The following is a 27,463-nucleotide window of genomic DNA, read 5'->3' on the forward strand; positions in this document are numbered from 1 at the left end:
CTCCCCTTCCCCTTTCGCATCTCCTTCCCTACCCCCTTCTCCCTCCTCTTCGCCTCTCCTCCCCCAGCCTCACACCATTCCCTTCGTCCCCCCTCCCCAACCCTCTTCCCTCGTTTTCCCCTCTCTTTTCCCCTTTTTCCCTCCCTTTCTCCTCCTCCTCCTCCCCCAGCCTCACACCCTTCCATTCGTCCCCTTTCCCCCATCCTCTTCCCTCGTTTTCGCTTCTCCTTTCCCCTTTTCTCCCTCCCCTTCTCTCCCTACTCCTCTTCTATTCCTCCCTCCGTCAGTCAGTTTCCACCAAATTTCCTGGGCGTGTCTGTGGGCGACGCGGGTGACCGTATAAAAATCACAGAGGGGACATCTCGCCTCTACGCACTTTTAGCTCAATTTTTTCACCATCTTTTACTCGTGTGCGGCCCCCCAAAAAACGTAATATAATAGAGAGAGAGAGAGAGAGAGAGAGAGAGAGAAGATTGTATCAAATAATAGTTTAGAGGAAAATAAAACCAGTATATGATAGGATGACCAGGGGGAGACAGTGCTACATAAAACACTTTCAAGATAAAACATAATTGCGTATTACAGCAAAATGAGAGATGGGAGTTTACCAAGGAGAGAGTACAAAGAGAGGATAACCGTAGGAGAAAGAAAGCACTTTAAGAAGGAAAGGAAGATTGCACTATAGAATAAAAAGGAAGATAGGAGTTTAAGAAGACTAACAGTATATAACAAATAGAGGAGGGTTACACTATACGACAAAGCAAGGAAGATAACACGCTATTAGAAAGACAACACCGTAGGGAAGATAACAACGTAAGAAATTAGCAAGGACGGAGGATGACGTAGCTTCTATAAGAGAAAAAATACTACAAGACAAACGAACTTGCACTAGGTAACAAAGATTAGAAGACAACCCCATTAACACCCAAGCGAGTTAATGAGTGTGGTAGGTCAGGTTAGGTCAAGTTGGGACAGTGAGAGAAAGACTGTCATGCAATACCCCGACGGACGACAGACTGAGCCACATAGAAAAACGCCGCGGAAACAAAAATAAAACCAGAAATAAAGCTGAACCGAGGTACAGATTGCATCGCGTTATGAAACAAAGGGAGAGGCCAGTGAAATCGGTGCGTTGCTTTGCGGTGAGGCTGCGGCGTGTAAAAATAGAGAGAGAGAAAGAGAGAGAGAGAGAGAGAGAGAGAGAGAGAGAGAGAAATATTTAACCATGAAAAAGAAAATAAACAAGTGAGAGAGAGAGAAGAGAAAAGAGAAATCTAGAGAGTAGAGAGAGAAGAGAGAGAGAGAGAGAGAGAGAGAGAGAGAGAGAGAGAGAGAGAGAGAGAGAGAGAGAGAGAGAGAGAGAGAGAAGTAGACAGACAGATAGATAAAATGATAGATAACAAAATAGATAGACAAAGATTAATTAGAAAGACAGACAGACACAGACACACACACATATAGTTAGATAAGTAGAAAACCACAGACAGACAGACAGACAGACAAACTATACAACGCAAAACCCACTTAAAAAAGCTACATAAACACCACATAACACAACAGCGAAAGACAGACCGCAACAGAGAGACCCACTAACCTCATCAACCCACGGGCGAGGGAAAGATTGCCTCGGGTTTTAGTACAAAGAAGAGAAAGAGAGAAACACATCCACTGTTTTTTCATCGGGGCGAATCTGGAACCAAATTTGATCAGTGACTTGTGGCATCTTGTTCTGTGTCTTATATGGAACAGCGTCTTGTGGGTACCTGTTTGTTGTTGTTGTTGTTGTTGTTGGTTGTGGTGATGGTTGTGTTCTTGTACGTTAACTCTCGGCCTATCTATCTTCTATTCTTCTGCCTTTATTTCTTTTATTCTTTTCAGTTGTCTCTATCTTATTCTTACGCTTGCCTGTCTCTTATTTTTGGGGTTGTCTGTCTCATTCTCTTAGGTTGCCTGTCTCTTAATCTTTGGGCTGTCTCTCTCTTAACCCTTTCCTGTCTATCTCTCAACCCTTGGTCTGCTTGTCTCTTTATCTCTGACCTGATATATTTAACTTTCGTCCTATATCCATTACCTATCTATTGTTCTGTCTATCTCATCCCCTGGCCTGTCATTTCTCTACTCTTGGCCCGTCTGTCTCTCAACTCCTGGGGTTTCTATATATAAATTCTCAACCTCTCTGTATCTTTATTAACTCTAGGCCAATATCTATTACTAACCCTTGGCCTGTCTATATATAAATTCTCAACCTCTCTGTATATTTATTACCTCTAGGCCTATCTCTGTTATTTCCCGGCCTGTGTCCTTCGCCGTAAGATGAATGCTCTTCGCTGGCCGGCTGCTCACTCTCCCCTCTCCCCGGCCGCTGACAGGGAGAAGAGAGAGCTGAGTGAGAGGGATGGGCTCTTGGGAGGGATGGTAAATGTCTGTCTGTCTCTGGCATGCGACACTTTCCTCTCCTTCCCTCGCTCTCCCTTCACTCATCTCTCTTCTATAGCAATGTCCCTCCCTCCCTCTTCCCATCTCTTCCCTCTCCCCTTCCTTTTTTCCCTCCCTTCTATCCTCCTTCTCGTCACATTTTCTCCCTCTTCTCATCTTCCCTCTCCCCTTCCTCCCTATTCTCCATTCCTCCCATCTTCCCTCTCCCTTTCCTCCACAGTCGTTCCCTCTCTCCTTCCCTTTCCTCCCTTTTTTCATTCTCCTTTCCCTTTCTTCCTCTCTCCCTTCCTTTTCCCCTCTCTTCTTTCCTGCCTTCCTTCCTTCTCTCCTTTCTTTCTTCCTTCCTTTCCGTCTCCTTTTCCTTCCTTCCTCTCTCCCTTCCTTTTTCCTTCTCTTCTTTCCTGCCTTCCTTCCTTCCCTCCTGTCTTCCTTTCTTCCTTCCTTTCCTTTTTCCTTCTTCTCTCCTTTCCCTCCTCCTCACCTACTGCCACCTTTCACTTCCCCTTCCTCCCTCATTTCCTCCCTCCCTACCATCCTTCCTTCCTTTCCTCTCTCCTTACTTCCCTCCCTCCGTCCCTTTCTCTCCCGGACATATCATCATTATACAGACAAACTTCACGCTCATTAACACCCGCATCTCAAGACACACACTCACGACTTTTCTTTCCCCACTCCCAGATTTTTCGTACCCAGGATTTTCTTTTTATCGTTTTTTTATTGTATTCCATTGTACATTATTATTCACCCCGAGACCTTATCCGAGTCCGCTATTCTGGCAGGGGAGAGTGTGAAAGAGCGGCTTGTGTTATCGAAAATTGAGTCCCGGGTCCAGAGAGGGAGTGAGAGAGAGAGAGGGAGGGTGTGAGAGAGAGAGAGAGAGAGAGAGAGAGAGAGAGAGAGAGAGAGAGAGAGAGAGAGAGAGAGAGAGAGAGAGAGAGAAAGAGAGAGAGTATATCTGCGCTAACGAGACAGACATACACAAAGACCTAGACACAGAAGAAGACAGAAAGGAAAGAGAAAAAAAGAAGAAAAAGGAAATTCGACGAACAGAAATAAGCTTCGTTTCCTGCCGTTTCTTTTCTTTATATTCGCATCAAGAGAGAGAGAGAGAGAGAGAGAGAGAGAGAGAGAGAGAGAGAGAGAGGGAGAGGGAGAGGGAGAGGGAGAATCATCAACTAACCGTAAAGTATATAAGGGAGAAAGACAAGGAAGAGGAGGACGAGGAAGAGGCTGGTAGAAATCAATGTATCGGTCGGTTGGTCGGTCGCTCGGTCGGTCTCACCCATCCCGACCCAGAGGAGGATAAATCAATGAGTAGCCGATGAATGGCTCACTCACGGCTGACTTATGGCCCGGTGATGGCTCAGGGGGGACGGAAATAATGGCTCACTGATAGGTTCGATAGCGGCGGAGTTTTTTGGCTCACTAAAGGGTCAGGTTATGGCTCAATTGTGGCTGTGTCTTAGGAAAAGGTTCATCGATGTTGTGGTGTAAATGGGTTTTTTTGACAGTAGAGGAGGCAGGAAAAGGGAAAAAAAGTAGAGGAAGCAGGAAAAGGGAAAAACAAAGGAAGAAAAAAGTAGAAAAAAGTAGAGGAAGCGGAAGAAGAAACATAAAAAGAAGTAGAAGTAGAAAAGTAGAAAAAAAGTAGACGTAGAAGAAGAAAAGTAGAAAAAAGTAGAGGAAGCAGCTTAAGGAAAAAATAAATGAAGAAAAAGAAAACAAAAGATTGGAGAGGGGTAGAGAGGGAGAGGTGGGAAAGGGGGATAGAGGAAACAAGATGAGAGGAGGAAGAGGAGAGGAAGGAGCCGAGGGGAAAAACAAGAAGGAAGAAAAAGAAAAACAAAGATAGGAGAGGAATAAGGAATACATAGGAAGAACAGACACCAGAAGACCTATCGGGAAAGAAGGATACAGGAAAAGAGCAGATAAGATTATGAAGACAAGGAAAACGTTAAGAAAGGAGAATGAGGAGCTGTTTGAATATGTTTTTTTGTGTTTATGTGCGAGTGGGATTTTTTCAGTATGTGCTTTTTTTTCCAATTCAGATTCCAGCGAAAATGGTTATTACGTTACTAAGGAATATAGGTGATGACAGGAATGAACTAACAGAGGGGTAGGGTAATAGATATCTTAAAATACAGTTAATTAGTCACGTTGCTTAGTAATAATTCAATAATAATGGCTTCTATTACCTAACGGCTTAGTCATGGCTCAGTAATGGCTGCGTGATTACTCGACATTTCATCTTTTAAATAGCTCGGTGATGATAGTGCTGTGGTTTAATGGCTGTTATTTATGGCTCCATTATAGCTAGTTAATGACTGACCTGGGCTAAACAATAGGCCTGTTATGAGTGACTTGGCACTTTATCAGTAATGGTGAATTAATCGCTCGCTAACAGCCAATAAGGATTTGAATATGTGACAAATTTAAAATGTGTGAATTGAGGTGAAGGAATAAGCGATTACGGTCCATGAGACTAGCGGGCTTTTTTTTTTATTATTGTTTCCTTTTTTGTGTGCCCTTGAGCTGTCTCCTTTGTTGTTGTAAAAAAATGAGAGACTGAAGTTAATAAGTGAAAGATGGATGAATGATAGAGTGAGTTACCGGGTGAGTGCGTGAGCGAGTAAGTTGAGTGAAGGAATGAGATAAATATGTGAATGAGTGAGTGAGTGAGTGATTAAATAAGACAGGTAAAGGATGACACAGGTGGGATCAACAACCTGTGTGCGTGTGTGTGTGTGTGTGTGTGTGTGTGTGTGTGTGTGTGTGTGTGTGTGTATGTGTGTGTGCGTGCGTGCGTGTGTCTCCTTTGTTCTGATTCTGAAGCCTGGTCGTGAATAATAAACGTTTGTGTATAAAGAAAACATTTGTATACATGATTGCCCAATTTAATCATCATCATCATCATCATCATCATCATCATTAGCATAGTTACCCAATGTAGATTAAGCTTTGAACGTAATTACAGCGGTATACCTTTTCTTCCTCCTCCTCCGTCTCCTCCTCCTCCTCTTCCTCCTTCTCCTCCTCCTACCTCGTTCATGTGGAGATAAAGATGAGGCGAATATAGGTTAAAAAAATCAAAAGAAAATTCCGCGTCCTTACTTCTTTCCCTCCCCCTTTCTCTGCCTCTTGCCTTTTTCCTCTTTTTCTCTTCCTTTTCCATCTCACTTCTCTCTCTCTCTCTCTCTCTCTCTCTCTCTCTCTCTCTCTCTCTCTCTCTCTCTCTCTCTCTCTCTCTCTCTCTCTCTCTCTCTCTCTCTCTCTCTCTCTCTCTCTCTCTCTCTCTCTCTCTCTCTCTCTCTCTCTCTCTCTCACACACACACACACACACACACACACACACACACACACACACACACTGCTCCTTTCTGATACAAAGTTTTCGAGGGAGTCATTTGTGAGGTGTTTGTGACAAGTTATGTGAAGGGAAGGGAGTCTGACCTTCCCTCCCTGACGCCTGGAAGAGGAAGGAAGAAGGAAGAAGGGAGGAGAAGGAGGAGGAGGAGGAGGAAAGCTTGGTTTGTCCTTGGTGTGTGACTGTGTTTATTTTATTGCTTCTCTCTCTATTCTTCTCTCCTTTATCCCTTTGTTTCTCTTTCCGCCTCTCTTTCATCATTGCTTTCATCTCGTCACTGTTCTCTATAATCTCTGTTATCCTTTTCTCTGTATCTTTTTTTTTCTGGCGTTCATCTTGCTTCATTTATTTCCCTTGCTATCTATATTTTCCTCTTTATTTCCTCGGCTACGTTTATTTCCCTTTTATTTCTCCTTTTTACATCGGAAAGTATCAGGAAAACAAGAGGAAGAAAATCGGGCAAAAAGAAGTTACAAAAGACTGGAATATGGAAAGGTAAAAACTCACAAAGGAAGGAACAGAAATAAACAGCAAGGGGGAAAGACGGTTACTACAGTTGACCTTAGGAAACGGAAAGAGAAGAAGGGGAAAAATAATTAGGATAATAAAGGGGAGGAGAGAAAGGGACGTTGAAGATAGGGAAAAACGGGTATTGGAGAGAGAACGCGACCCGACCCTTCCAATGGAGTATATTTGTTTAGGAGAATGAGGAAAGGCCAAGGGAGACATATTTTATAATTGGCCTGGTTAATGCCCCTATTTCCTTTCCCTATATCACGTTTTGGGGCGACGTATTTCCTTCCTCTCCGTTTTAGGCCAACCAGCTATTGTTTTCTTGGAAGTTGTGGGATATTCATGCCTGCACTTGTTCAGCTGTATGTGGGAGGTGGGTGAGTGTGGGTGGGTGTGGGGTGAATGGGTGTGGGGTGGATGGGTGTGGGTGTGGATGGGTGGTGTGAGTGGGTGGGTGTGGGGTGGGTGTTTTTTTGTTTTTGCTCGCCTTTATCCTCCTTTTCTCTATCTCTCTCTGTTCCTTTTTTCCTCTCGCTCATCTCGATTCTCATATTTCCATTTCTTTCCCCTCCGCTGTATGTCTTTCAGCTTCTCTTTCTTTCTCCTTTTCATCGCCTGGTTTTTCCTTTCATTTTGTTTATCCCTCCCTGTAGCTCTTACGTCCTCTTTTTCTTTCCCTTCTTCCCATTTTCAGTTTCCCAAAGGCAATCCCACGCCTACTGGACTGGACTGGACTGGACTGGGTGAGGTTGGGAAATGGTGTGGGGTATTGTCGGGTTGTTGTTGTTGTTATTGTTGTTGTTGTTGGTGGTGGTGGTGGTGTTGATAATGATGTTACTATTATCTTCACTATCATCATCATCATGCTCTGAGATGACTAATTAGTGTTTCGGGGATTAGTTTTCTTTTTCTTTCTCGTTGTGTTTGAATTGCAGCAACACACAATCTGCTGAATCAGTGTTGAAACGGAGGCTGGCAACACACACACACACACACACACACACACACACACACACACACACACACAGACACAGAGAGAGAGAGAGAGAGAGAGAGAGAGTTTCCCTTTCCAAGTAAACTCTCTCTTTTCGAACCAGTGACTCGATTGTAGATACTCCACCACTAATTGACCAGAGAGAGAGAGAGAGAGACAGAGAGACAGAGAGACGGCATGACCTATCTCGTTTTCCTCACTTATCTCTTTTAAATAATCCGCCAAACTCTCCTTCATTACGTGAAGTCTTTGTTTCCACCTTCAACGATGCCCCAATTATGCCGGAAATGTGTCCCCGATCTCTCTACAATATCCGTTTTCTCTGTCTTCGGTATCAGTTCCGGTTGTCATTTATATTATCTTTTCTCCTTCCCATTCTTCTCTTTCCGTTTCCTAATGTCCTCTGTATTAACCCTCTTCGTCCCTTGCTATTTATCTCTTCCTACTGTTATGTTTTTCCTTTCCATTTTTTCAATCTTCTGTAACTTCTTTTTTTTTGTCCTTTTTCTTCCTCTTGTTTATTCTGATTCTTTCCTTTTCATTTTTATAGTTCCGTGTCTTTCTTCCTCTCTTCCTTTTCCTCTCTCTCCTGTAGTTCTTTCTCTCCCTCTTTCTTCCTTGTTTATCCTGATTCTTTCCTTTTCATTTTTATAGTTCCGTGTCTTTCTTCCTCTCTCCATTTTCCTCTCTCCTGTAGTTCTTTCTGTCAATCTTTATTCCTCTTTGTTATCTCCATTTTCTTCATCCCCAGTAGAGTCGTGGATTAGTGGGATAGGCTTGGCAGTCATGTTGTGGGTGCCAATACCATAGATACGGAAACATGAGAGTCGAGATGGGCGCTGTGAAAAAAGGAACAGAAAGAGAAATAAAGAAAGGAAATAAGAGAGTCGAGATGAGCGCTGTGAAAAAAGGAACAGAGAGAGATAAGGAAAGGAAATAAGAGAATCGAGGTGAGCACTAGGAAATAAAGGAACAGAGAGAGAGAGATAAAGAAAGGAAATAAGAGAGTCGAGATGAGCGCAAGGAAAAAAAGGAACAGAGATAGAGTAAAGAATGACAAAGACGAGCAAAAAAAAAAAAAAAAAAGAGTAACGGGATAATAACGATGTAGAAAGAGGAAGAAAAAGAGAAACAGGGGAAGGGAAAATGAAGAATGAAGAGAAACGTAATGAAATGAAAAAGAGGAAGAGAAAAAGAGGAGAAAAGAGGATGACAGGACAAGATTCAAGACGAGGTTGGATAGATTCATGGATAGTGAGGGAAGGTGGCGTTAGGGTTACAGGAGCTGCCTTGTACAGTCGGCAAAAAAAGTATCGAACACCCAATAGTCAACTGAATAGACTTTGAGCGAAATCTATAGACATGGTAAAGTGTTGGGTAGGTGGGTGCCAATGGGTAGACTCAAGCTACCTACCGAGCCGACACAAAACCATGTCAATAGGATTCGCTCAATTTCTGTTCAATCGACGCAAAGGTGGATACTTTTTTTACCGGCTGTGCACGCCAACCGATCCCCTGTTCTCTTGTTTTCCCTGATGCTTTCCTTTCTCATTTTTCTCCTTTTCTTCCCGTGTGTTTCTGTTTCCCTTTATTCTCTCCGTTTTTCTCTCCCTCTCTCTCTCTCCCTCTTTTCTTCTTTTTCTTCTCGTTATTTTTCATTTCATTTTCCAGTCTTCCTATTATCCTCTTTTATCTTCCTCTTTTTCTCTTCCTCTTGTTCATTGCATCGCGTTTCTCTCAATGTTACTTTTTTTTATTTCCATCTCTCGCTCTCCTTTTCTTCACTCTCCTCCTTTCCCCGATCCCTCCTTATTTTGCTTTCTTTACTTTTTTTGTTTGTTGTTTTATCCCGTCACAAATCCCTTTCTTTCTCATGTTCCTTTTCCCTCTCAATCTGTTACTTTTTTTTTCCGTCTCTCACTCTCCTTTTCTTCACTTTCTTCCATTCCCCGATTCCTCCTAATTTTGCTTTCTTTTCTATTTTTTGTTGTTGTTTCTCTGTTTTTTCTTTCTCATCACAAATCCCTTTCTTTCTCATTTCCTCTTCCCTCTCTGTCTTACTTTTTTCCCATCCCTTGCTCGCCTTCTCTTCCCCCTCCTCCGTTCTCGATCCCTTCTAATTATCCTTAAACCCTCTACAAAAAGGCTTCGAATCTCTGTAAGACGTACGCCTCCAACTTTAGGAGAACGATTACTTTCCGACTAAACTTTTCTGGTATCGGGTTGTTCAGACTTTCGGTACTGTAGACGAGAAAAACGTTCGCTGTAGAGCTTAACCGTCCTCCCTCTTTCGTCTCCTTTCCTCCAAGCTGCTGATACCCTCCGTCTTTCCTCCCCTCCGTCTCTCCTTTCTCCTTTTCTACTATTGCACCCACCTCTCCGGCACGCCTCAGCCATCCTAGCTGCCGATCTAATTTTCTGAACCCCTCCACCCTCCCTTCCCATGGTGCCCACGCCAGACCCTGCCATACAGCCATCGCATTAGATATCCCGTCCCTTTCCCTTTACCTTACTGCCGCACCCTTGTGAATGAAGAGGTCGATAGATAAATAGATTGATAGAGAAACATAGAAAGAGTAACACAGATAAATAGATAGATATGTAGGAAGAGAGAGAGAGAGAGAGAGAGAGAGAGAGAGAGAGAGAGAGAGAGAGAGAGAGAGAGAGAGAGAGAGAGAGAGAGAGAGAGAGAGAGAGAGAGAGAGAAATATAGTTTATTGAACACAAAATACAAACATACAACATCATAAAAATACAGAATTCAAATAGAAAACATCATAACACTTTTTACAGACATTATTTGCTGTAATCTTAAAAAAAAATCCAAAAACAAGTTCCTTAAAAACAAGAGACATATCCTAGAAGTCCTTCCTGACCGCCCACCAACACAGTAAATCCCACCTTGATGACCCCTGATTAATAAGGCTTTCGCAGGGCTTATGGGTATTTTCATTGGTAGTGTTGGATTTTGGTCACGTCACATTTTGTTCACTGTTTTGTTATGTCAGGCACCTCAATAACATTCTGCGTCAAAGGTTATTAGATACAGATAGGTTGACAAGGCTCCTGCAATGAAAACACTCACAAGAACCCGAGTACTAAAGCTAACCTCCGTTGTGCCCTTTGAAAATATTTGTTGTGACAGCCGAAAGCGTCTAGGACCACGGACCTCATACATGTGGCTGCTTGGCCCGCTTGTAGGTAAGGAGAGGTGAGCTGCGTGCCTCCCTCAGCGGCTGTCCTCCGTTATTGGGTTTCCACAACGACGTCAAGAAGCATTTCCCCCACAAAGGCTCGTCGGGGAAGGGGTCTGGTGTGGCCTGGTGGCGGGTCGATTCTCGCATTGCTACCCAACTTCGCCGTAAACATGCAGACATTCCTCCCAAACTCGTCCATGGTAGACTCTTGGGATGGCACTGGCGGGCGCTGAGACGAATTGAATTTCTTCCCCGTGGAGATCCTGCCTTTGAGCTGCCTCGGCGGTAAGGGCTCAAGGATATTCAGTTCACTACGGGTACTCTGTGCAGGCAGGAAACCCGACGTTGTTGCACGGAAATGCTTTGCTCTGCCTTGTTAGAGTGTGTGTGTGTGTGTGTGTGTGTGTGTGTGTGTGTGTGTGTCGAGAACAACACACACACACACACACACACACACACACACACACACACACACACACACAGGGTACGTATCTCGCCTGGGGCTTCACCGCTGCCTCGTGGCTGTGTTTGGCTTCATCCTCGGCAACTCTATTCAGGAAATTCGTAAAACACCTGCACAACAAACATTGGAAGGCGTTTTGCCCTAGTGTTTGATTTTGGTCACCTCACGTTGTGTTCACTGTGTTGTTATGTGTCAGGCACCTCAATAACACTCTCCGTCAAAAGTTATTAGCTAAAGAAATATTTAATATGTTGATGATTTGGTGAAGCTATGCATGTAAGTGGCTTTGCTGTAATATTATTGATGATAAAGTATAGGTGTTTATCATGTAGCGACCGCAAAGTGATGAATGTGAAGAACAAGATATCAGTGCGTTGCGAGAGTGAAAGAAGAGGACGAGGTGAGTTACAGGGCAGACTGAAGAAATGAAGGTGGATGAAACGTCAGTCAGTGCGTTGCGATGTCAGTGTTGCGATGTCAGTGTTGCGATGTCAGTGCTTTGCGAGAGTGAAAGAAGAGGACTAGGCGAGTTACAGGGCAGACTGAAGAAATGAAGGTGGATGAAACGTCAGTGTTGCGATGTCAGTGCGTTGCGAGAGTGAAAGAAGAGGACGAGGTGAGTTACAGGCCAGACTGAGGAAATGAAGGTGGATGAAACGAGAAAGCATATGGTGTGTTTTATGGGGTCCCTACACACAGTATTGTTGTGTCGTTATTGGAGGGCCACATTTTTTACCAGTGGCCGCTGTGAGGTCATCCACCCAGCCCTCAGATTGCCTCCCGCTGAGTGAGTTCTCCCAGACGAGCATTGGTGGAACACAGGCGAGGCAGAAGACGGCTGGAAAGGTTTGCTCAAGAAATGAATGTGTGCGCGTATGATGGAGGATTTAAAGTGATGCCATGCAAACACACACATGCAACCACTCAATCAGTAGAGATTCCATTGGACCACTCTTCTAAAGTTGAGAGATACAAAAAAAGTCATAACGAGACCCAAAACGACTTACGTACAGGCACCATGAAGTGAAGCTAATGTTATGCAAAAATACTCCCACGCACGTCTTGTGATGTGTAAAATGAGCACAATTCAGACAGGAAAAAAGTCCAGGTAACATTGAAAAACGTTCAGGTAACATTGAAAAACGTCCAGGTAACATTGAAAAGCGTCCAGGTAACATTAGAAAAACGTCCAGGTAACATTGAAACACGTCCAGGTAACATTGAAAAACGTCCAGGTAACACTAAAAAAACGTCCAGGTAACATTGAAAAACGTCCACGCAACATTGAAACACGTCCAGGTAACACTGAAAAACGTCCAGGTAACACTAAAAAAACGTCCAGGTAACATTGAAAAACGTCCACGTAACATTGAAAAACGTCCAGGTAACACTAAAAAAACGTTCAGGTAACATTAAAAAACGTCCAGATAACATTATACAAGGCACGTCAGGCCGGGATGCGAAACCTTATTTCCCGCTCGGTAACCTCAGCCACGGCGCCTCTAATGGCCTCCAGACGCAGTGATGGATGAGCCGCGACACCATTATGAGAAGCTGGCGTGATGGATGACGTCTCCCTCGCCACGAGCGGCAACGCCAATATTTAATGTTGACCACTTTGCGCCATTATTGGAAACTGAAGCCTTTCCTCCTCCTCCTCCTCCTCCTCGTCTTCCTCTTCCGCTTTCTGTTTCTCCTCTGCATCATCATCAGCATCCTTTTCTTCTTCTTCTTCTTCTTCTTTTGTTTCTTCTTCTTCTTCTTCTTCTTCTTCTTCTTCTTCTTCTTCTTCTTTTGTTTCTTCTTTTTCTTCTTCTTCTTCTTCTTCTTCCTTTTTTTCTTCTTTTCTTCTTCGTCTTCTTTTTTTCTTTTTCTTCCTTTTTTTTCTCTCCCTCCTTTATACTGTTTATACCCTGTCCACCGTGACCTCCTCATCGTTCCCTCCCTGGCTGGATGCTCCCTCCCCTTGGCACAGTAGCAGCCACTTCCTCCCCTTTTCCCTCCCTCGTCCCTGGTCTGTCTGGGTCTGTACATTTTCCTCCAACAAGGCTGCCTGAAGTTACTGGTTAACCTTTGCAATAAAAAAAATGAGGCGCATGAGAAACCGTTCCATCATTGTTCACGGTCCATCGTTACTGTCCCCTAACAAGATTCTCTCCCCCCTCAGGCAAGGTGGTGCCCTACGTGGAGTACACCGTCGCCCACGCCTCCATGCTCACCATCCTGGCCATCTCCGTGGAGCGCTACCGAGCCATCTGCCACCCTCTCACCGCCGCCGCCACCTGCAGCAGAGCGCGCGCCGCCTTCGCCTGCCTCCTCGTCTGGGTGCTAGCCACGTGCATCACCAGGTGAGTCACGATGGTGTGTGCTAGTATACCTGTCTGGGAGGGAGAGAGAAAAAGGGAGACTAAGTGAGGGTAGGAGGATGAAGGGAAGATGGAGTGAGAGGAGGTGGAGGAATTGTGGTAGGAGAGAATAGGTCGAGGATGAAGGGAGAGAGAGAGGAGTAGGAGAGGAAAGGAAGACTATGTTGGTATACCTTTAGTTGTGGGTCGTGGTGCAAGGTCGTAAGGGTCGCATCATAAGACATTTCGCTGCCCAAGAACACATATTTGACACGGCTTTCGTAGCAGTTGTGGGCATTTCCAGGAGTAGTTTTATGGCCATGGTGGTACTGTGACCCTTCTTCTGTACCGTGAACCTGAAGAAACACTCACTAGAACCCGACTGGACCCCATCTTTAGCCTATAGAAATAGCTGGTGTGAGAAGCGAGTGTCTTGTAATACCACAGTAAGTGTTAGCTTTGCCATATTAAACTGTTGCCTGAGGACTGTGATTTCCTATACTTCAGATTGGAAGCATTATTACAGTATCAGTTTTATTATTATTTTTTATTATTATTAACACAATCTTATTTTACACTCCTCATTTTGTGTTTTTTTGTATCACCTTTGTGTTTCTAATGACCTCCCTCTGCTCCTGTCTCCATGTTTTACCCACTTGTGTCGCCTCTCTGTGTATTGCTAAGTGTGCCCTTGTGTTGCAGCCCCGTCATCGCCCTCACGGAGTACACCTACGTCCAGTACATCGATCACTCGCTGGTGCCAGTCTGCTTCACGCGGGTCACCTCTCTCTGGGCGAAGGTGACTGACACACACACACACACACACACTCACTCTCTCTCTCTCTCTCTCTCTCTCTCTCTCTCTCTCTCTCTCTCTCTCTCTCTCTCTCTCTCTCTCTCTCTCTCTCTCTCTCTCTCTCTCTCTCTCTCTCTCTCTCTCTCTCTCTCTCTCTCTCTCTCTCTCTCTCTCTCTCTCTCTCTCTCTCTCATCGAAGTTAATTAGTTAATTACGTGAAAGATCCTTTGAGGTAAATTATCCAAATATTTTGCCAAGTTTTATGGTTCAGAAAGTGTGTATTGGTGTTGGTGAGGCTGTGGGGGGGGGATTGAGGTGATGGGAAGAGGGATTGGGGGAAGGGGGGGAAGGAGAGGGATGGTGGTGTGGAGGGGTGAAGGAGAGGGATGGTGGTGAGGGGGGGGGATGAAGGAGAGGGATGATGGTGAGGTGGGGAGTGAAGGAGAGGGATGGTGATAAAGGGGGAAGTGATGAGGAGAGGGATGGTGATGAGGGTAATGATGCTTGCTGTGATGACGTTCAGAAGTGGGTACAGTAGGAGATGATGGCAGTGTTGATGATGGTGATGATGGTGGTGGTGACTACAGTGATGAGGCTAAGAATAGATTACAGAAGGAAATGATGACAGTATTGATGGTGGTGGTGACTACAGTGATGAGGCTAAGAATAGATTACAGAAGGAAATGATGACAGTATTGATGATAGTGATGGTGGTGGTGATGGTGGTGGTGGAAGCTACAGGAATGAGGTTAAGAATAGACTTTGATAGCTATGAATAGTATGATGACAGGTAGTGACAGGTGGTTGTACTGGTGATAGGTGTTTGTGGCCATGGATGGAATGAAAACAGGTGGTGATGATACTGGTGATAAGGTTACGGGTGGTGTGATTGCAGGTAGTGATAGGTGGTGGTACTGGTGATGGGTGTTTGTGGTTGTAGATGGAATGATGGGAGATTGTGACAGGTGTTAACGCTCTTGGTAATGACAGGTGTTTGTAGTATAGATGGCATGATGGCAGGTGCTGACAGGTGGTGCTATTGGTGCTTACAGGTGTTCGTGGTGTCGTCTATGGCGGCGCTGTTCTTCCTGCCGCTGGTGGTGCTGGTGCTGCTCTACTGGAGGATCGCGAGGCAGCTGCTCCTGGACGACAAACAGCTGTGCAAGGACAAGCCCAACCCGAATCTACAAGCCAGAAAACAGGTGTGTGGGGGAGGAGGGGGAGGGGAGGGAGGGGTTGGAGTTCTGGGGGGGAAGGGGGGAATGCGTGGGGGTGAGGGGGAGGGTGTGTGTGGAGGGGGGAATGGGTTGGTGTGTGGGGGAGAGGGGGGATGTGTAGGTGGGGGAGGGATGTGTGTGTGTGTGTGTGTGTGTGTGTGTGTGTGTGTGTGTGTGTGTGTGTGTGTTTGTGTAACTTTCGTATCCTTGGGAGTTATATTTTTATTTACTTCCTTTCATATTTCTTTTATTTTTTTCTCTCTCTCTCTCTCTCTCTCTCTCTCTCTCTCTCTCTCTCTCTCTCTCTCTCTCTCTCTCTCTCTCTCTCTCTCTCTCTCTCTCTCTCTCTCTCTCTCTCTCTCTCTCTCTCTCTCTCTCTCTCTCTCTCTCTCTCTCTCTCTCTCTCTCTCTCTCTCTCTCTCTCTCTCTCTCTCTCTCTCTCTCTCTCTCTCTTTCTTCCCATCAAGTTTTATTTTCCTTCTTTCCTTTTGTTTTCTTTTTCTCTCAGTCTCACTTATTCTTCCATTCAGCGTTATTTCTTGCCTCCGTTCCTCCCCCCTTCCTCCTCTCACTATCTCCAATCCCCCGCCGCTCTTCTTTTTCTCCTTACCTCGTTTTCCCCTTCACAAATATTCTAGTCAAAGGTTCACTCACGCGCGCGCCGGGGTCCGGGTCAACGCCCCTCGACTGGCCACGATGTCACCTGCAGCACTCGCCTGTAATTAGCCGACCCACACCGGCTACACACGTTATTCTGAGTGGCTTTCCCGGGGCAGAATAATGCAAGTCCACGAAAACAAAATTAAAAAGAATGGCAGAAGAAATAGGTCACAGAATATGAAGACTGAGTTTGATTAAGAAGAAATAGACTGTAAGAGAAGAATAATTGGGTTAAGTATTTTTTCTTTAACTTTACATTGAGAGTAAATTAAAATAAGCAACACTTCTTTGTCTGCCAACTCAGGAAACAGATGAAATATTAATAAAAGACATTCACAGCTGAGAGGAAATTTGAAAATAAAACGTGATACTCGTTTATTACATTTAGGCGAAGTGCCACGAGGGGAAGGAAACACCCACCAGCCAGGCACTGAAATAGTGTGTGTGTGCAAAGATATGTAGACTTCACTTTTTACATATTTATTTACCTTGTTATAGTTCTTTTTGGCAAGTAATGAAGTGGATCTCCTTGCATCCAGTGACCACAAATCAGATTTATTTGAGATTCACTCTTGTGACAACATTCACCACTCGCGCGGGGGGGGGGCGCCCTTGTGCCGGGGACGCGGCGGTGTACAGCGGCGTGTGTCAGGGATAGTGTTGGCATTCGGTATTTATTTATTGATACATTCGAATACAGTGTTTGGGTTAATTCGTATTCATACTCGAATTATTGTAATTCAAAATTAAAATATTCCGAAAGGCAAAATAATAATATTCGCCGAACAATATGACGAAAAATCATAAATCTAGCTAGTATCAGAAATAACCACTCAGTAGGCTTAACGTCTGAACGCATGGAGGTATTGCAATATGTTATGACATGCATTTCATCAGAGAATTACTATTAAATGAAATGTCATGTGAATTGCTTTGAGCTGCATGGCGTTGCTCAACATCTAGAGTTTGTTTGCGTCGGTGCTGCTCGCTCGGCGTGTCCAGTACGCGTAGGTCACCGGTATCGAGTGCGGGTGTTGTGAGGTACTGACCTGTGCGCGGCTGTTCCGTCACCCACGTATTCTCTGCCGTGGGTACACAGGGGAGGCGTGACACCCTGGTACCGGATGCTGGCACACGTGTCATGCAAGGCTGAGTGAGCATGGTCATTTTACCATTGCGTAACTTGACTACATTACTATGAAGTTATCTTTAACGAAAAGAATACATGAAAATTATTCATGAATACTATAATGAAGTATTCGTATTTGCATTCGAATTCACAGTATTTCTTTGCCTTCGTATTTGTGTTTAGAGGAATTTGATATATTCATATTCCCATGCAGTTAACTCTTTACTCCTGCCTGACTCCCTCCCGGCGTGTGCTGCAGGTGGTGGTGATGCTGGGCACGGTGGTGGTGGTGTTCTTCGTGTGTCTGCTGCCGCACCGCATCTTCAGCCTCTGGTTCATCTTCACCACGGAGATCGAAGACACCATCAGCACGGTAAGTGTACTGGGCTGCAGCGTCACCTCCAGCAGGTGTAGAAAGGGTGAAGCCTATACCGAGGCCCCTCCAGTGCTGTCTCAGCTCCTCGTGGGCCCTTCAAGACTAGACCTTCGTTTAGTTCGTTTCAATCACATGCATGGCGCACAGCCAAGAGCAGTCACGGAGGAATGGCCGGACACACTGCCTGGCGGCCCTCGCACAGCATTCCGCCATTCCCTGCTTTGTAGGTGCCGAGGCGCCGCGCCATGGAGGGAGTCTGTCTGCCCTCGCCTCTCGCTGCCCGGTGCTGCTTGGGAGTTCATCTGACTAAACTTACTTTTCCTTTCTTTACTTCCCTTTCCTTTCCTGATTTCTTGTGAATATTTGGGCGGACAGTGTTCCTCCTCTTCCTAAATTTGGTTTTCTGCTTCAAATTTGATTTACTATTACAGTATAAGCTTTTTGCTGCCCAATGCTAAGATATTATTACAATAGTGTATATATATATATATATATATATATATATATATATATATATATATATATATATATATATATATATATATATATATATATATATATATATATATATATATATATATTTTAAGTAAAAGCCTGAATAAAATAGTAGTAACAGGACGTGCATGTTGCTTCTTTTGTTGCTGATGTTGTTGTTGCTTATGCTAATGTTGATGCTCGTCATGCTGTACCTTCTACATTTGTTACGCTGCTGCATCTTCAGTATTTTTAATAACTCAACAAGGAAGAGACTTACTCTTGGCTGATAGTGTCACGGGACAGCCTTTGTGGGCCACCCCATGGGCGGTGCTTTACGTCACAAGGACACACAAGGGTCAGGAGACTTCCACTAGGGCAGTCAACCTACGCATGGTGACTCCTGGGATTCGGTTCTTTACCATCTGCTTTCTTTACATGATCCATCCATCAATCGTCTAACCTCCATTTGGTGCTTGCAGTCATATTTGCATTATCTGCTTAATGTTTCCCACTCCTCCGCTGCCCTTTCCGTGAAGCAGATTTGCTCTATCCTTCCTGAACTTAAATTCACTACCCTGGAACCTGCGACTCTTAAGCCAGGAGGATGCTATCGTACTACCTACAAAATGCACGACCTGTTCATTACATCGTAGCAGCCCTTGAGTAGCCTGAAGGCATCTCATCTGGCCCATGACATCCCTGCTGCCTGCATGCCCCGCACCCGCCCCTCGCCGCCACCCTGACCACACGGCCCACACCAACCAGTTTCGTGCCATGTGGAAGCTGCCGGCACTGTGAGAAGTAGCCTATCAGTGTGGGAGGGGGAGCATGTCAGCTGGTAGAGTGCTCACTTCTCTCTATACATAAGCAGGCTCATCATTCTGCACTCAGCCGCCCTCCTTCTGCTCCATCCAGGAAGTGTACTTCAACCTGCTGTACGCCTTCCGCATCCTTGTGTACGTCAACTCCGCCATCAACCCCGTGCTGTACAACGTCACGTCCTCCAAGTTTAGAGGCGCCTTCTTCAGGTGGGTCCCGCGTGCCGCTGAGGCCTCCAGCGCCGCCGCTGTGTTGACGGTGTGTGTGCTTTGTCCTTGACGTCTGGCACGGTGTCGGCATGAGCCCCGCAGACACTCCGCCACCAGGCCCTGCTGCATGCCTCTCCCTCGCTACCCTTGACACAACTAACGTTTTTAGTATTAGTTGTGCTTCCTGCAGCCTCCTCATCCTGCTGATTGAGCTGATAGTCAGCATCCTAGCTCAGACTTCTGCTATATATGCTGTGAGTGTGTGTTGGTCCGTGAGGCAAAGTTGCAGCATCTTTTGTCCCACCAGGCTGCTGGGGCTGCGGCGCGGGGGCCCGCTGCACCACACCGGCACCACCACGGCCCACAACACCACCGTCACGGGGGGCGGCAGCACGCACAACAGCCTCGTCAAGTCGTCGTGGCGCGGCCAGAAGCTGGTGGTGCGTTGCAGCTACACGTGCATGTGGCGGGAGGGGGAGCGACGCCCCTTGGTGGACAGGCAGCCTCACAGTCCACACACCTGGGGACACACCAACCCTGCGGGACAAACGCCGAGCCCCGCCACCAGTCCCTTCCTGACCCGCGCCTGCCCCCGCCCCGCCAACAGACACCTGGAGAGTTTCGTGTAGCGAGAAGCGCTATGCCACGGACGACAAGGACGAGGCCAGCGCAGACCCACCATGTCATGAGTGTTGGCCGAGGGTGTGTGTGGCCAGCACCAGCCAGTGTGCGGCGCAACGGTCCGCTGGTCGTTTCAGTGTTGATTTGTTCTCGTAAGAATGTGTCGTGAGTGTCCGCAAACTTCCGTTCCTGTGCCAGCCGGGCCAACGCTGTTTCACTTATATAGGCACCATGGTCCCGCTGAAGGCATAGCACACCCAGTGACAGTTTGCCGCCAGTACTTACATAATGAGTGAGCATATGTTCAGACGGTTGAAGACTTGCTCCAGTAGTGACCCGAAGCCATCCCGGGGGAGGTGCTTCGCGGACCTTCTGAAGCAGCGCCCATCAACTCATTTCGTCTCGGCCTGTCTTTTGGACTGAGGGATAGAAGAGGTGTTTCTAGGATGCCCGTCAGCCAGTGGTCTCCCTCCATCCCAAACGAACATGAAACTTTGCTAAATTTTTACAAACCGTCGGTGTTCTTTCAGTAGTGTTCGCTGTGTCTCCAAGGTGTTACAGCATAATGGCGCATTCCACTGCCTCTGTTTTCTTTTCATTCTTCTTTTCTCCGTTTTCCATGTACTTAAGCTGTTGCAGTTCTTACATAATATTCTCACTTTGTTTTTTCACACCGTTTTTATTTTTGCTCATTCTTTCATTCCTCTTTTTTTCATTATTTTGCTTTTTTTTATTTCGTTCAATCTTTCGTTACATTTTCTTTCAATCATTCATTATTTTTTTCTCTTCTCACTGTTCCCTTTCCGTTTTCTCTCTTTAGAATTACACGAAATAAGGTCAGTGTTTAGCTCATCAAAGTGTCACTGTGTTGTTTCTAAGTCAGTAAGAATAAGTAAACGTTTGTGTGTGTGTGTGTGTGTGTGTGTGTGTGTGTGTGTGTGTTGGAGAGAGAGAGAGAGAGAGAGAGAGAGAGAGAGAGAGAGAGAGAGAATGCAATAAAGATTAATGTTGAGGTGGAGTTTTCTTTCACAGTAATCCAGTTCTCTTCTCTTTACATTCTCCTCATCTTAATTCACCTCCTCCTCTCTCCCTCTTCCACCTCTCCTCCTCCTCATTATCATCATCATCATCTTCGTATAAACAGCAAGAACAACATCAATAACAGGAGAAGTGGCAGAAGCATCATTGTAACTCTGTGTAAGTCGCTCTCCTGCCAAGTTCTGCACCATATCACCGAAGTGGTTGCGTATACCCTAATAAGTCAATCTCCTGCCTTGTGGTGGGTCCCAATAAACAACCAAGCATATAGACGAACTCTTTATTTCGGTAGTGAAAATATACACAGCTTCAAAACAGTGCAGAAGTATGAACAATGGTCTACAGCACAAGAATAGTAGATGTCCATGGAAAATTAATATATGCCTCATGGAAACGTTAAGGAGATAAATAGATAAACAGAGAAATATTACAGTTCATATAAAGTAATTAGGAACAAGTAAGAGAAAATGGGAAGATTGAGGAGAAGTAATGTTCTGTTCACTGACAATCCATACAGGAGGAGGAGGAGAAGGAAGGGAGAGGCAGGACCATGGATGTCTCAGGGCACTGGCTGGGGCGGGTCGAGGCAGGCGTTCCAGTCCGGCCAGAACTTGTCCCGAACACGCAGGACGTACGCCCGCAGGTTGGGGAAGTCACCTGTTGGGGGGGAAAAAGAAGCATACGATAATTTGAAGTAACAACGATGACAAAAATATAAAAGAATGAATAGAATAACAGGATCAAGGAGAACATTAATATAAGGAAAAGGAAACATACGATAATTTAAAGTAACAACAAAGAAATGAAAGAAAATAAGTAGGAAAGAGGAGACGAAGAAGAGCAAGGATGAATATAACATGAGACGCCTAAGAAAGTATGAGATGAACGTGAGAGAGGCGATAGAGACAGACTGAAAAGAGCAAGAACGACAACGAAACTAAGAACGTATGAAAGGACGGTGAAGGAGGGCGACATAGACTTAGAGGAAGACTGAGAAAAGCAACAAGAACAAGAAATTAAGAACGTATCAGAGGAGCGTGAGGGAGGCGAAGGGCAAGAACAAGAGCATAAGAGAACTATAAGAACGTGTGAAAGGAGAGAGAGAGAAAAACTAGAAGAGCAACGAGAATATTAACAAGAAAGAAAACTAAAAACTTATCAGAGGAAAGTGAAATGGAGCGACAGAGAACACACAGCACTCACTCTCCAGCATCCTGAGGTAGGGCGACCCGTGGCTGCAGTACATCACCTGACACAAGATTCCAAACACCGTGCAGTCCACCTCGGTCGGCTTTTCGCCCATGAGGTAATCCTTCTCGCCTGGAAAAGGAGTCATTGTTTATTAAGCGGTTCATATACATAACACGATCGGAGTTATGAAGAGATTTGTGGAACAGTGGGAGATAAATGAAGGATGGAAGTACGAGGAGATTAGGAGCATAAAACTAAGTGTGCGAGGAAATAAAAAAAGAAAATATCAATACAGTTATTATACTAAACTCTTCGTTGGGGAAGACTCAAAGCTGCCTCTTGAAATACGGAACTGTTTCTCACATAACCAGGCAATGAAAAGGAAGAGAAGAGGAAGGAACAAGAGAATAATATAATAAAGGAGAAAAATAAATAAATAAAAGGAAAGGAAGAGTAAAGAATAGAAGAATGAAAAGTATGAGAAAATGTAAGAAAGGAGAAAAAAAGACGAATGAAGAGGAGGAGGAGGAGGAGGAGGAGAACAAAGAAACAAAGTACGAGGAATAGAAGTGCATAAAACGATCTGTACGTGAAAATAAATAGAAAAGGCAGGTATTTTTAACCTCATTTACCTATAACGAGGCACTATAACCAGGTGTGCACGTAGGGAAGTCACCTGCCCCAGAGCCCAGACAAACAAACACTATGCAGGCACACTCCCTCCATGACTCACCCAGGTAGGCAGAGAGAGCAGCGAGGTCCTGTCTGCCTATGTGCTGTACCTCCGTGCGGGTGTGGCGGCCCATCCCCTGCATCCACAACATCTTCTTAATATTGCCAAGGAACGCCCTGAACGCAAACCTGAGCATGATGGGCACTTGCATCCCTGAGACCAGCGCCCGGCCCTTGTCCTCCACGTAGCGCCAATACGCGTAGGCACTGGCGAGGAAAGAGGAAGATCAATATAATATGACGGCCGTTTTGGAAGAGCTATTAAGGTATGCTTGAGAAGGAAGACGGAAAAAGATTATTATTAAGAAAATCACACACGTTGATGAAAGAATAATGATTGGCATATCTGAGAGGGGTACAACTGAGAAATGTAAAAACGTGTCTGAGAAAGATGGGAAAGATGGATTATTACTGAAGCACGGCAGCCGTTGATGGAAGAATTATTAAGACGTCTTCCAGGAGGAAGGGAATGAGGAACTATTGGATCGAGACTTATTACGTAAGTTTGAAGGTATGAAGAATTAATAGCAATTTCAGATAAATTCAGATTCAACAAGGACATGGGCAAGAAAAATTGGTTTACCAACAGAGGGGTGGATGAGTGGAATAGAACGGAGTCAGTGCCAGTATGATAAATGCATTCAAAAGGTTAGATAAATTCATGGATAGTGAGGTTAAGTAGGGTTAGTTTCACAGGAGCGGTCTTGCATAGGCCTAACGACCTCTTGCAGTTTCCTTATGTACTTATGTTCTAAGTCTATGAGAAAAGTTATCGCTCGCTCTCTTGTTCTCTCGCTCTCTAGCTTTCTCGCTCTCTCACAACAAGAAGTTGCTCTCCAGCGTGTTCCTGAAGGCGTGCGCCACCGCCTTCTCCTCGCCGCTCAGGTGGGCGCTCAGGTCCTTGGCGAACTTGGTCCCGAGGTGGTCCATGATGAACTGCGAGTCCGCCAAGTCCTCGCCGTTCAGGGTGATCCACGGGCTCTTGCCTTTGGAGCCTTGGGGCTCCTCGTAGTCCACCTGGAGGAGAGGAGCAGGTCATAGTTTTCCAGTATTATTTACCCACCCATGACATCTTATTACGGACTGTTGCAAGCTTTACCCACAGTCATGAATTAACTCGGTGATCTCGAGGGAATGATTTATCATGAGGATGGTTTTCTTTCTTCTGTTTTGCTTATTTCAGCATTTAATTCCATAGAAATGGTATTTATTTATTCGTTTAAATATTTGATTATTTATTAATTTATTTTCCAGTGGAAATAAATATTTAGTTAATATTTTAGTGTACGTGAAAAGTAAGCAAACATCATTCACTATTCAATGAAAGAAAAGGTTACTTTCCCGCAGCCAAGCTCTGATGGCAGTCTGTACTCCTATCAGTAGCGAAATAGCCCTTCCGTCGCGTGTTGCCATTATTCAAGGAACTGTTGGTGGTAACGGTCAGGCGGCAAAGAGTGAAGAGGTGACTCCTCATATTCTTTCAGCCCCTCACCCTGACACACACACACACACACACACACCTTGTACCTGTGTCAGTCATACTCAACACGCACTAACTTCGTACTTGTGTCAGCCATGCTCAAGCTGAAAGACACACCCACCTCATACTTGATTTCAGTCATCCTCAAGTACGTCTCCAGCTTGAGCACGAAGGGAGACAGGTTGGGGCAGGCGGCCCCCCGGGAAAACATGTGCAGCACCACCACGTCCTTCCCTGCCTCCGCCCATCGCTTCCTGAAAAATGTTAATGCTCTGTTCATCACTTCTGCAACGTCTGTAGCTACTCTGTCCGCTTCCTGAAACACACATATACTCCGTCCGCTTCCAGAAACACGTTCAAATGCAGCCCATCGCCTCCTGAAACATACACTCGGGTCGTCGCTTTCTAGAACTTGTTCAAATACAGTTTATCGCTTTCCTGTTAAAAAAAATTGTTCATCGCTGTCTAAAACATGTTTCTACCTAGTCCATCGCTTCCTGAAACACCCTCATATTCAGTCCATCTTTCCCTCAAACATCCTTATACTCAGCTTATTGCTTCCCGGAACACACTAAATTCAGTCCATCGCTTCCTCAAACATTTAAACTTTGTCCATCGCTATTAGGCTTATGCAGTCAAAGTCGTCCCTCAAAGCGTCAGTCATGCCTCTCGCCTCCCTTATCAACATGACGGAAGCCCGATTAACCTATCGCTGTTGCCGCCCTTTGGCCTGTAGATAAGAGAAAGGAGGTTCTATGGTCACGGTCAGATCGTGTCTACAGAGACGGGAGGTTCTTGCCAACATTACATCAGCTGTCTTGATGATGCAACACTCCGCGCCACGCCCCCTTCCCCCACGTACTGTAGGTCTATGTTATGTGAGGTCTGTGTTTTGTCCCCTTCTCTCTCCTATAGGTCTGTCATGTGTGTGTTCCCTTCTCTCATGCAAGTCTATAATTATGCTATATATGAGGCCTGTGTCGTGTCCCCTTCTCCTCTCTACTCTGTATGTTCCCTTCTCTCATGCAAGTCTAAAACGTGTTCTAAGAGGTCTGTGTTTTGTCCCCTTCTCTCCTACAGGTCTGTCATGTTATGTGTGTTCCACCTTCCTGGGCATATCAATATCTCATAATGCAACAATGACGTAATTCTCTCCCCTACATTCTTGGCCTAGGCGGTCTGGCATGTTTGCATAACTATGACGTAACTCTTCCTCCATACTCCCCTGCCTCTAGCAGTTTCGTATTACCTTTATGGCTGTCGTGCATATCGCCTGAAGCTTAGCCATCAGTAGGCTATATACACATGACGTAACGTTGCTCCCTCCTCGAGTCTGCCTACCCCCGCTGCCATGACGCAACACTAAGGTAATGCTTCCTCCTCGACCCCACTCCCCTGTCTGGTCTCACAGGGCTCACCAGTATTGCCCAGTCATTCAATGCACCGCCTGACTAAACAATGAACGTAATATCCTCGCTGTCCATAATGGTTTGTGATTATGGTCTGAAGTTTCCCGTGGTGATATGAATGTATCGGGCGACGCTTAATAACCAATAATTTGTAGTATATTCATGGCACAATTACAGGATTAAGCACAGTCCCACGAAGGGTCTGTTCGCCTACTCGTACGCATCTTTCCAGTTTGTACGCACATCAGGAAAAATACTGAAGAAAATCGGGATGCTATAAAGATGAACCAACGTCAAAAGAATTTAATAACAAAATATTATTGTTTTACTTCAACTATTTCATTTTCATATCTCTAGTGTTAATGAGCTTAGTGCGTGCAAACCGGCGAGCACACACAGCCTACATAAGCGGGGCTAAGATGAATACATTGATGGACGAAACGCCAGCTGTGTCTTGACCTTGGCTCGGGAGCAGGTTACGTGAGGAGGGATACAAGTGCACAGCAATACCTAACCAAACCTAAAGCAACCTGCCTCGGTCTCTTTTTTCAGGAATAGCGCTGAGTGACCTGTTTTTTCCCCTTCTAATTAAGCACCGTCCGTTGCTCAAAAAAAAAAAAAAAAAAAAAAATCAACAGCAAGACCCTGACCAAGCGTTTGTCCATCGTTGCATTCATTCCACCGCCGACACACTGCAGGCACTCACCTCCTCTGCTGCCGCTGCCAGTACTGATGCACCTTGACGGCCGCCACCACCACCACGGCGGCCACGGCGACGCGGCGGCTCCTGCGCCACACCCACCGTAGGCCCACCGCCGACCAGCGCGCGCCCTCAGCCGGGAAGTACATCGTTGCGTCCCTGGAAGACGGACATGTCGATTAGGCAATACCCGATGGAAATGTTAGCAAATATAAATCGTACGTGGCATTCCATTTAGTACTCAGCCAGAGGAGTAACTATCCTTGAAAATTTAAGCAGGGGTATAGCAATTTAGCTGGGTATAAAGATTAAGCTGGGGTGTAAAGATTAAGCTGGGGTTATATAGATTTAGCTGTGGTAATGAATATTAAGCTGGGGTTAAAGATCTGACACCACCGGTTTGCGATTCTCCACGTTCACGAAACACAGGTATGACACCAGGTAGATTAGCAGTTGACTTAGAGCATTGTGAGTATAGCATTCATTCGTCCTCATGACTCACACACATTCCTTATAACTTAATCTTGCTTTTCAAAGACACGTAAAGGTATTAGAATCGTCACCTCCTCTTGAAGAAGCACAGCGATATTCCCGGAAGACTGACCTGCCGTCACCACCAACACTGACTCTTGGTGTGCACTGTGCAGTGAAAGGAATTACGCACACAGTACTCGTGTGTGAGGATAACAGACTAACTGGTAACTCCCCACCTAAACCTACCACACACCACCCATAGTAATAGTGTTTCAGTGTCGTCAGGTGCTTTAGGTTATCAGTGCGGATATAAAACAACTAGATAATAAGATAGACCTGATAAAAGCACATCAGACGGATCAGGAAAGAAGCTGAAAAGGGATTCAGCATTGTAACACCATTTGAAGGACCACAGTGAAATTCCTTCCAGCTAGGCTACGTTCTATAATCATCCAAAGTTGTTCGTTTATCGGCGTCCAGAAGCGAGATAGGCTTGTGACAGCGCCCAAAAGTCCAGTCACACCTAGGTATGTCACAGTGAATCCTGAGGTGCAAAACGTCGCGGATACCCCCACAAATACAGGCTAACCTTCAGGTGACATGCGGAAAGTATTGTTGGCTCATGCGGAAAGTAGTGCTGTCTCATGCTGACTAACCATTCGTGGGGTGTTTCTACGGGAAGAGATAAGAGATAAATTGACTGCGGTGTAAAGCCAGCCAGTGTGACACAAGCTTTGGTCCGTCCCGGGAAACTCGTGAAGAAATATGTTTGTTCTTCAACCATTTAGAGATGAAAGATGCTTACGCTCAGACCATTTACAGG

At 45.3% G+C, this 27,463-nt stretch overlaps 2 protein-coding genes across 3 annotated transcripts in view; one reads left to right on the forward strand and one right to left on the reverse strand.

Moving 5' to 3' along the window:
• Positions 1–20,537, forward strand: part of LOC126983063 (growth hormone secretagogue receptor type 1-like) — a 112,601-nt gene extending 92,064 nt beyond the window's left edge. Inside the window, exons 5-10 of the mRNA XM_050835543.1 lie at positions 13,135–13,315; positions 14,015–14,111; positions 15,161–15,310; positions 17,374–17,487; positions 18,883–18,995; positions 19,303–20,537. Of these exons, the coding sequence (XP_050691500.1) occupies positions 13,135–13,315; positions 14,015–14,111; positions 15,161–15,310; positions 17,374–17,487; positions 18,883–18,995; positions 19,303–19,624 (977 nt within the window). The 3' untranslated portion in view covers positions 19,625–20,537. The remainder of the gene's footprint in view (positions 1–13,134; positions 13,316–14,014; positions 14,112–15,160; positions 15,311–17,373; positions 17,488–18,882; positions 18,996–19,302) is intronic.
• A 383-nt stretch (positions 20,538–20,920) lies between these two features.
• Positions 20,921–26,898, reverse strand: LOC126983064 (failed axon connections homolog). Of its 2 annotated transcripts, none has more exons than XM_050835544.1 (7): positions 26,730–26,898; positions 26,173–26,325; positions 24,179–24,311; positions 23,398–23,594; positions 22,579–22,784; positions 21,858–21,974; positions 20,921–21,311 (listed from the first exon to the last, which is right to left on the reverse strand). In XM_050835544.1, the coding sequence occupies exons 2-7, from the start codon at positions 26,313–26,315 to the stop codon at positions 21,214–21,216; spliced, it is 894 nt and encodes a 297-aa protein (XP_050691501.1). In that variant the 5' UTR covers positions 26,316–26,325; positions 26,730–26,898; the 3' UTR covers positions 20,921–21,213. The 2 variants fall into 2 exon arrangements, with proteins under 2 accessions (XP_050691501.1, XP_050691502.1); XM_050835545.1 differs by having other exon boundaries at positions 26,771–26,895.
• Positions 26,899–27,463: the final 565 nt, after the last annotated feature.

Source organism: Eriocheir sinensis, chromosome 52, assembly GCF_024679095.1.
Source record: "Eriocheir sinensis breed Jianghai 21 chromosome 52, ASM2467909v1, whole genome shotgun sequence".
NCBI lineage: Eukaryota > Metazoa > Arthropoda > Malacostraca > Decapoda > Varunidae > Eriocheir > Eriocheir sinensis.

Excerpts from the sequence above, each read along its gene's own strand:
- LOC126983064 (XM_050835544.1), bottom strand. The coding sequence starts at position 26,315 with ATGTACTTCCCGGCTGAGGGCGCGCGCTGGTCGGCGGTGGGCCTACGG. Across the intron at positions 23,595-24,178 it reads TGACTGAAATCAAGTATGAG|GTGGACTACGAGGAGCCCCA; the intron begins GTGGGTGTGTCT and ends CCTCTCCTCCAG. Across the intron at positions 21,312-21,857 it reads CTACCTCAGGATGCTGGAGA|GTGACTTCCCCAACCTGCGG; the intron begins GTGAGTGCTGTG and ends CCCCCCCAACAG.